At 44.8% G+C, this 9548-nt stretch overlaps 1 protein-coding gene across 1 annotated transcript; it reads right to left on the bottom strand.

The window, feature by feature from the left end:
* Positions 1-2923: 2923 nt before the first annotated feature.
* Positions 2924-9031, bottom strand: LOC310694789 (arylacetamide deacetylase-like 4). Its single transcript, XM_083478362.1, has 4 exons — positions 8624-9031; positions 7660-7873; positions 6001-6064; positions 2924-4578 (listed from the first exon to the last, which is right to left on the bottom strand). Exons 1-4 carry the CDS (start codon positions 8798-8800, stop codon positions 3804-3806), a joined length of 1230 nt encoding a protein of 409 aa, XP_083334488.1. The 5' UTR covers positions 8801-9031; the 3' UTR covers positions 2924-3803.
* Positions 9032-9548: the final 517 nt, after the last annotated feature.

Consider the following 9548-nt stretch of genomic DNA (forward strand, 5'->3'; position numbering starts at 1 on the left):
TTGTATTTCAATCAACTTGTTTTTATTATAGGTTGTTAGCCACCCTGAGCCCGGTCTTGGCTGAGGAGGGCGGAGTATAATTATAATTATAATTATAATTATAATTATAATTATAATTATAATTATAATTATAATTATAATTATAATTATAATAATTATTATTATTATTATTATTATTATTATTATTACTCTGCTAATTAATTCAGCCACTGAGGTGCTAAAAAGGATTCGAGTGGAAGAAGGATTATCATCTGTGTGGAGCGGGTTTGTCAGAATGGAAAGGGGGGTGAGGCTTTTTTGTTTCACTTTCAAATTTTGCTTTCTATATTACTTGGTAAAATCCCCTCTGGAAAGACCAACTACCTGATTATTATGTGTTACAGAAATTACGGGGGGGGGGGCACATCTTTAAAGTTAAATATTACAAATATTATGCCTGAATATATCCTTCCAACTTGACAGCTCAGGGAAGTCACCTAGCTTTAAAAAATAATATAAAATCATCTCCTTTCCCAGTTCCTCCCATTCCAAAGCTATTTTCCCCTTGCAAAAGGACTCCAGGAAGTTCTCAGAGGTGACAATTGCTGGGCTCATTGTTAGCCAAAGGAAGCCAAATCTCATCACCTGACTCGCCATAGGCTCCAGACATGCAAAGGAACTTCTATTGTACTTTTGGGTGGTGGGTACTTAAGACATATTTCTCTATGCTAATCTTATACCTGAGTCTTGCCCTGCCATGTCTGCTTATGCTAATCTTGTACCAAGGACTTGTCTGACATGTTTGCCAAGGTTAACCCCTCCCCTTCGAACTGTATTCTGGGATGTGGTGGGAAAGTTTTAAAAGTCTTTGTCACCCCATCCTCGGGGTTCAAAATTTGCTCTTTGAACCTATTGTGCAATAAACTTTGGTCTACAGCTATTTGCTCCGGTTGACTGGACTCCTTCCGCAGGGACCCGCGGGCTCTGCCCGACGAGCTGGGTGACTGAGCAGCCTCACACCCAGATTTTTCCTTAACATTATGTAAGCAAATGAGACTGGGAAAGTTTGGCATTTGTCAATATAATATGGTTCTAATAATTATTAACTGTGTGGAAATGGTTTTACAATGAAAATTAAGACTTCTGGCTTGCTTGGAAGAGGATGAAATATTCCTCGGTTTGATTCACCGTATTTTTCACCCTATAGGATGCACCGGCCCATAGGACACACCTAGTTTTTTGGGGGGGAAATCAAGGGGGGAAATTTATTTCTCCCCCAGGTTTGCGCAGCCACCCCCAAGCTAGAAGAGGGACACGGAGCGCTCCATCTCCCTCTTCTGCCTTCAGGGACAGCTTGCCCCGCTGTCCCCCGAGTTTGTGGGGCTTGCTTCTCCCCCCGCCAGCCTCCAGATCAGGTCGGGGAATAGCGGGGTGGCGGCGCTCCGCCATCCCCCTATCCCCCGAGCTTGTGGGGCTGGCGGGGGGAAGAAGCAAGCTTGCTCCCCCCCGCCAGCCTCCAGATCAGGTCGGAGAATAGCGGGGTGGCGGCGCTCCATCACCCCGCTGTCCCCAGCTTTTGGGCTGCAGGCTGCTGCCCGCAAGCCTTGCCAGCCCGCGGGACATCCCACCGGGCTTGCAAGACTTGCGGATAGCTTCCTGAAGCCTGGAGAGCGAGAGGGGTCGGTGCGCACCGACCCCTCTCGCTCTCCAGGCTTCAGCGAAAGCCTGCATTCACACCATAGGATGCACACACATTTCCCCTTCATTTTTGGAGGGGGAAAAGTGCGTCTTATAGGGCGAAAAATACGGTACTTATCACCACAGAAGCAACATCTCATTAACAACTGGAGAGATGTCAAAGAATGCTGGATGTTTGCCCAGGATTTATGGCTGAGAGATGCAACACAGTTCTAAATCAGCAAGCGGCCACGAACAGAAGTTGGGTCTGACCAGCTTGTTGAATCAAATTAGATAGCCATAGGGGAAGGTAAGACTTTAATATTCTATTTCTTGATATTTGTACTTCCAGGTTTACCTGGCGATACCTTCCCTGGAAAGGCTAAATGTTTGAATGACATCTGGTCTGGGAGAAGTGCTGGACAGAAGCCTTGATTTGATTTTATCTGGACTGAGTGGATTCGGCAGCTGCCTGTAGTGGGAAGATTTTTGGACTGACATGGCGGAAACACCAGTTTGTGAAGAGATGCTCCTTATTGTCCTTAGGAAGACTTCCAGTACTGATATGAATAATAGTGGTGATAATGGACACCCCTGTCTTATACCTTTCGTAATCTCAATATTTTCTGTTATTATATTATTTACTATAAATTTTGTTCTTTCTTCAAAGTATATCGCTTTTATTCCTTTTTTAAAAAATTGTCCAATGTCCATTAACTCCAAATTCTTTAACATAAATTCCCAAGATATATTATCAAAGGCCTTTTCCGTGTCCACAAAAATTAACATCGCCTGTTTTTCATTTCTGGCAGTCAGATACTAAATTATATTTACGAGATTCCATATATTGTCTTTCATCTGTCTGCCATGTAGAAAACCTGCTTGATCCTTATGAATTATTTCATTCAATATTTTTTTCAATCTATTTGCCAATATACTTGCAAACAATTTGTAATCATTGTTTAATAGCGAAATCGGCCTGTAATTCTTTACTTGTGTTAAGCCCGAATCCTGTTTTGGTATTAATGTAATATATGCTTCTTTCCATGTTTCTGGTAGTTCTCCTTTTCTTAATATATTATTCATCACTTTTTTCAACGGTACAAGTAGGGTGTACTTCATTTCTTTATAATATTGTGATGGCCTGGGAATCGGATTCAGAGGCTGAACCTGAGGAATCCCGCCTGCAGGACCAGCTGAGCCGGGGCTGGGGCTTGAACCTGAAGGGCCCTCACCTGTACCGGATCCTCAGGAGCAGACACCAGCTGAATATGCTCTGGCTCCGGAGGTGATCGAGAACCCATTGCCTGCAGGTGCTCCACTCTCAGCCCCGTCAGGGGATGGTGAGGTTGCCTCTGGGTCCAGTAACCCTCCAGCCTCTCCTGAGCTGCAGGGGCTCAGGGCAGAGAGGCGGAGGGAACTAAGTTCTCGCAGGAGGAATGCTCACCTCCAGGCCAGGAGAGGCGAGTCACCTGTGGACCGGGACCACCCTATGCCTCGGGGCAGATAAAAGCTGGCCAGCCCCAGTCCCAGGTTGCGGGAGCAACGTTGTTGCTAGCCTGTTCCTGCCTGCACCCTGTCCTGCTCTTCTGCCAGAGTTCCTGACCACACCCGACTCCTTGCCTTGGAACCCGCTTCAGCCTTGATGGACAGCCTCCATACCACACCCTCAACCTTGGACTGGACTCGGACCACGCCGCAGGGTAACCCCCTGGGACCAGCACAAATATTTTGCTGTAAATCCACCCGGTCCTGGTGCCTTTCCACTTTTCAATTCTTTTATTGCAGCTTTAATTTCTTCTGTTTCATTTAGGTCATTCATTCAGTCTTTCTTTTCTGTCAGTATTTGTTGCACCCCTTTTCGTCTCAAGAAATCTTCTAACTTCTTTACATCATCTTTCCCAGCTTTCTTATATAATTGTCTATAAAAATTCACAAATCCTTTCCTAATTTCTTTCGGATTATCTATTTCTTTTCCTTCCACGATAATTTTGTTAATAGTGTTCTGTTCTAACAAATTAGACAGTAAAACTTTGGATTTTAACAAATTAGAAAGTAAAACTTTGGAACTAAGTTTTTCTTTTTACTTTAGGATTGGCACAATGAGGAACAAAATTTCCCTCCACAGAAGTGGAAGACTGCCATTTCTATAAACATTTTAAGAACTCTACTACATGCTGCATACATTTCTGTGTGCTCGGGAATTCAAGTGGCCCCCAACCAACAAGGCCCAATATTCCATGTAATCCATCTGGAAGATGGTGATATGTCACTGGCACACCGTGGTCCTCTAGGCGCTTCTTGTACAACAGCCCATCATCCCGGAGAACATCATATTCACAGGTTAGAATGAAAGTCTCTGGGAGCTGGAGGATTATGTCATCCTCTGCTACAAGGGGGCAAAACATTGTCTCAGTACCTCTTTTAACTTGTTCATAAAGTTCTTCTGAAAATGGAGCAGGTTCTACAGGAACATAGCCCCTAGCTTTAAATTGTTCTGGAATGTTATCAGCATTGATCCATTTTTGGTATTTCTCTCTCAAATCAGGAGGGACATGGGCGCCTTTCAGAACTCCATCTACATTCATTGTCTTCCCAGTGAGATATGTCAAACCAAGACTGACAGCTCTTTTCCGGAACAAGGGAGGAACTGAATGGTTTTGCTGATAGGATGGCAAATTGAAGTCCATTCCTTGGAGGAATGGGTAAATGAGGACCTGAGCTCGCACTCTTGGGAGGTCCTCTCTGGTCACCAGTTCTTGACAAATGGCTGCAGCATATGTGCCTCCACTACTCTCCCCAACAATGGCAATGCGGATGGGGTCCACTCCGTATTCCTTTGCATTCTTCAGAAAGTGTATTACAGCAGTTAAACAGTCCAGTACAGGGACTGGATAGAGATGCTCGGGAGCTAAACGAAACCTAAAGAGAAAATAAGGTATCATCAACATTCAACATTTTCCTGGATCGCATTTGGCATTTCCCCTTGAATTGGAAATCCTTTTCACCTCTAGGGCCACATTCCTTTCTGTGAAACATTCTGGGCCCCAGAGACCAAAATGGAAAGCAAATGCAAACTTTCCCACTGGACAAGTAGGCTGGCTCCTGCACACAGCCACATATTCCAGCCAGGCAGATGCCACTCAAGGAGGGTACCAAAGAGGGGCAATGGTGGGGGGTCTGGGGTGAGTTCAGAGAGGGAAATGGAGAGGCCTGGAGTGCAGCATTCAGCCTCTGTGCCTGAAGTTTTCCACCTGAATATGCTAGTTCAGCATCCCATTCTCAGTGGCCAGGGGTCAATCATTGGAGAAACTCCCCAAGCAGGACATGAGTACAAGAGCCCTCTTCCCTCCTGCAATTTCCAGCAAGTCTTATTCTGACCATACGGACAGACTATAGCCATCATGGCTAGAAGCCACTGGTAGCCTTAAACTCTTAAATTTGCTTAAACCTTTCTGAAAGTCATCCAAGTGGGAGGTTATCCCTGCCCCCTGTAAGAGTGAGTTCTATAGCTTAACTTTGAACTCTTTGAAGGAGTACTTTCTTTTATCTGAAATTTCCAGCTTTCCAGCTTTCCACATGTTCCAGTGTTATGAGAGAGCAATAAAAAAGCTTTGCCCTAGGCCAGCCATAGGCAAACTCGGCCCTCCAGATGTTTTGGGACTACAGTTCCCATCATCCCTGAACACTGGTCCTGCTAGCTAGGGATCATGGGAGTTGTAGTCCCAAAACATCTGGAGGACCGAGTTTCCCTATGCCTGCCCTAGCCACTTCTTCCATGCCATTATAAACTTCTATCTTCTGAATGCTTCCTTGATTTCATTTTTCATCTCAGGATCTCCCTGAGTGTCTTGGTCAGGGGGATGAGAAATCGAGTCCATTTCCTGGTGGGGCCAGGTTGTGGTCCAGCTGCCTAACCACTCACCTCAGCGTTGGGGCGGGACAACATCCCGCATCCCACTGGGGGAGACCCCGGCCACGTCAGGTTGCCAGGCGGCCAATCAGGTCGCTTGGGGGCATGGCCGGGGACGATTTAAGCCATGGCGTGATTCGGTGGCTTCCTCTTTCAGCCTCGCGCCTTTCTTCTAGGCTTCACATCGGGGCATCTGGTTGGCCACTGTGAGAACAGGATGCTGGGCCAGCAGCAGAGCGCTCATGCTCAGAGGGAGTGGGCCCCAAGGCATAAAAATCTAAATACAAAAAGGAACACCCATTCCACAGGTTGTCAAAAATCACTATGTTTAAAGCTTTGTCAGGTTTTCTCTGGGCTCATGTGCGAGGAAGGGTTGCAAACTATGGGGAATTGCTCTTTTTTCCTGGTAGAACGAGCATGAAGATACTTACTCAACACTTACAACCACTGAATCAGATTGTTTGGCAAAGGAACGGCAGGCCCTTTCAGAGACTCCTGGAAAAAAGGACACATCACACACGGCCTGCTGTGAGCAATTATTTGTTACTACACTGCATTACAAAATTCCTTGGTCATTCACATTGAAATCGCTGTGAGTTGAATCCAATATTACTTCTGCTGAAAGTAAACCTGCTGAAATTAACAGATATGATTAATTCTGGCATGGTAATTAATTTTTTACGTCACAAAAATGTATATAACACTTTGTTATGTACTGAAGTTCTCACCCTGGGCCAGCAGGGGGATACTGTAGATAGTTATGCAAATGAAGGATCGAAAGTGACATTCAGTGATTGGATAGTTTTAGAAAGTTGCTACAGTTACGTTGTTACGTTGTTCTGGAGCTCTATATAAGCAGGCTGACTGAGCTCTTCAGTTCTGTTCTGGCCTCTGAACAAACAAGAGCTGTTTGAAGAATCGCTGTGTCGTCTGGTATGTTCGCCCACAACTTAACACACTTGATTGTGGATCTCCGCTGGAAAATCTACATTAGATTGAACCCTTTATAAATGGGGCGTCACTAGCTGAAAACAAGTATGTGGATTTTGTTCTCCCCTGTTATTTCTGATAATCTCTGGAAGTCCTTTCATAGAAGTCCCTTGAGGCATAGAGAAACCCCTTTGACATTATAAGGATTTATCACTGACCGAGATGCGAAGAATTACAACAGAACTCAGCACCATTTCCTGCAATCCTATCGTGCCATGTTCATTGAACTTAAATTGCCTACAGTTTGGAAACTGCAGCTGCTGGAGAATTCAGCAGCCCATTTGCTCAAGGCCACAAGACGGGTTGAGCATATAACGCCAATCCTGGCCTGACTGCATTGGCTGCCAATTGGTTTCCAGGCCCAATCCAAAGTGCTGCTTTTGACCTATAAAGATTTAAATGGCTCAATACCACAATACCTCAAGGACCACCTCACCCCATATGAACCAGTCTTGACCCTGCAATCATCATCTGAGGGCCTTCTTCATGTGTCTCCTCTGTGAGAGGCCCAGAGGGCAGCAACAGGAGAAGGGGCCTTTTCTGTGGTGGCTCCCCATTTGTGGAATGCTGTCCCCAGGGAGACTCACTTGGCACTTTTATTACATATGTTTAGGTGCCAGGCAAAAGCATTCCTCTTCTCTCAAACCTTTGGCTAATTAAACAATCTACACCCTTGTAAACTGTCTGTTGGGAAGGGTTTGTTATTGTTTCTTATTATGGCATGCAAGGCAGTATAGAAAAAGAAATATAATCAGTGCTCTTTTCTGGGGGTACACAGGGGTGCGCATATCCGTAAACATTTTTGTGAATCTTTGTACTTTTATCCATTTGCTGTATTTATTTCCCCCGCTTTGAACTATAAAATGGTGATTTTCCTGAGTCAAATGAGAGTACCCCTAACCATTTTTTCAGAAAAAACACTGATTAATAAATAATAATAATAATAATAATAATAATAATAATAATAATAATATGGGGTAGCAGAAACCAACCTCCACCCCTCCATAGCAAACATTTCAGGAATTTCACATTACAGCAGCACCCCAGATTCTCCTCAAAGAACACCATGAACCATTTCAAAAACAATTCACAGAACTTACGGACGCTTCCAAATAGTCCAACACCTGGATGAATGAAGATGATTCCTTTCCTGTTCCCAGCAAGTGTCTTGGGCCAGAACACCCTCACCGGCACCCCATCGAAAACCAGGTCTTTTATTATCAAGTTTGAGTCCTTCATTAATGGTGTTAACCGGCCCATGGACCTCATAATGGAATATCTATGGCAGATGCCCAGTTTTTCCACAAGTCTGACCTGTTTAATCCAAAACATTTAGCATTTATAATCAGCATTACATAATTTCTATCTCTCTCTCTCTCTTTCTCTCTGGCATATGACTGTTGCCTGTGGGATGGAACCCAGGCATATGAGGCGACTAAACCGTATATCCTTTCCTTCTTCTTTGGATGGAAAATGGTTCACCCTGGGCAGCACAGAAGTGAAGACCCTGCCCACTCCCCACTCCCCTTTCCTTGTACGCTTCTTGTTGTTGTAGTCCTTAAGAATCACACGGAATGGGTGGTATTCAGTGCAAGTACTACTCAGAATAAATACCATACATTGGAGTGGATAAGAACGTAAGCAGGGCCTGGTGGATTAGGACGAGGGCCCATCTAGTCCAGCATCTCACAGTGGCCAACCAGGTGCCCCAATGGGAAACCCACAAACATGACCCAAGCACAGGAGCCTTCTCCCTTTCTATGTTTTCCAGGAACTTGTGTTCAGAAGCATTGCTATCTCCATCTCTAGAGCCAGAACATAGCGATGACCAGCCATGGCCTAATCCTCTTTGGAAGCTATTCAACTTGGCAGCCATCACTGCCTCTTACATAGCTTCAATATGCTCATGAGAGGGTCATAATTTTACATGTTATGTAAAATTTAATAAATTTCTATCATGTTGCCTCTTACTCACCTTTCCTCTAAACTAAAATATTTCAAATGTTGAAGCCCTTTTTAGAGAGGTGTCCCTTCATCCCCGTGATATATGTAAAATAAACTTACCAGTATCATGACATATCCCAGTGAGAAATCACCGAGTAGTACTAATGCACGGCAGTTCATTCCTCGAGGCAGGTGGGTCCTAGTAAGACGATAATAAGCTCCCCATGCAAACAGCAAGGAGTGAATGAAAATGGTCATATATAATATCAGCATCCACAGAGTTCCACCAAATGCCATTTCCCTTCAGCTCAGAAGCACAGAGACAAGGACTTCGCCTTAGCCAATGCTGGTGGGTTCTATAAGAGAACCACCTATGCCATGTGGGGAAAAACACCCTAGGCCAACCCACATAGTTCTCAGTTGAGAATAAAACAAATAGTTTAGTAATTTAGTAAAACATTGAAGCTCTCCTGGATTCCTGGAAGACACTGTTTTTCCTCACACAGGGTGTGGGTACACGTTAGTGGGTGTGAATTTGCCTATCTTCTCCTCCCAAGGGAAGTCGTAAATAGGAGTTTGCCTGCCCTCCCACACAAAATCATTGTGCCTCTTCCCTCCCTGAGGAGTTTATCAGGGGTAATTAAAAGGGGCGGCACATCGATGTAGGTGGGGCTGGCTTGCAGGACACTGCAATGGCATCCTCCCAACAGGAGGGTCACTGCAACTTTCCAGAACAGTGTGGTGAGCAAAGAGGTTTGGCGCTGTGCAGGCTGACCAATGGGAGCCAATCCCACCCAGTCTATAGCTCTTGCAGAAATCAGTTTGCTGCTCATACAGCTCCACTTTCCATTTATATAGTTCGTTTATTTATTTATTTATATAAGCTTCCTCTGCTTATACAGTTTATGGACCTGAGTTAGCCATGTCCATTCTCGTCTGAACTGGATACAGCTCAATGGATGTGGAACACATTCTCAGGTTCTCTCTCTCTCTCTCTCTCTCTCTCTCTCTCTCTCTCTCTCTCTCCCTCTCTCTCTCTCTCTCT

The sequence above is a fragment of the Podarcis liolepis genome (assembly GCF_965112155.1).
Source record: "Podarcis liolepis genome assembly, chromosome: 15".
Lineage (NCBI taxonomy): Eukaryota > Metazoa > Chordata > Lepidosauria > Squamata > Lacertidae > Podarcis > Podarcis liolepis.

Bases quoted from the DNA above. Each gene is read 5' to 3' on its own strand.
- LOC310694789 (XM_083478362.1), bottom strand. From the start codon at position 8,800: ATGGCATTTGGTGGAACTCTGTGGATGCTGATATTATATATGACCATT. The intron at 6,065-7,659 runs GTAAGTTCTGTG...CCTTTTTTCCAG, and splicing joins TGGACTATTTGGAAGCGTCC to GAGTCTCTGAAAGGGCCTGC. The intron at 4,579-6,000 runs GTAAGTATCTTC...TTTTCTCTTTAG, and splicing joins TCAGTGGTTGTAAGTGTTGA to GTTTCGTTTAGCTCCCGAGC.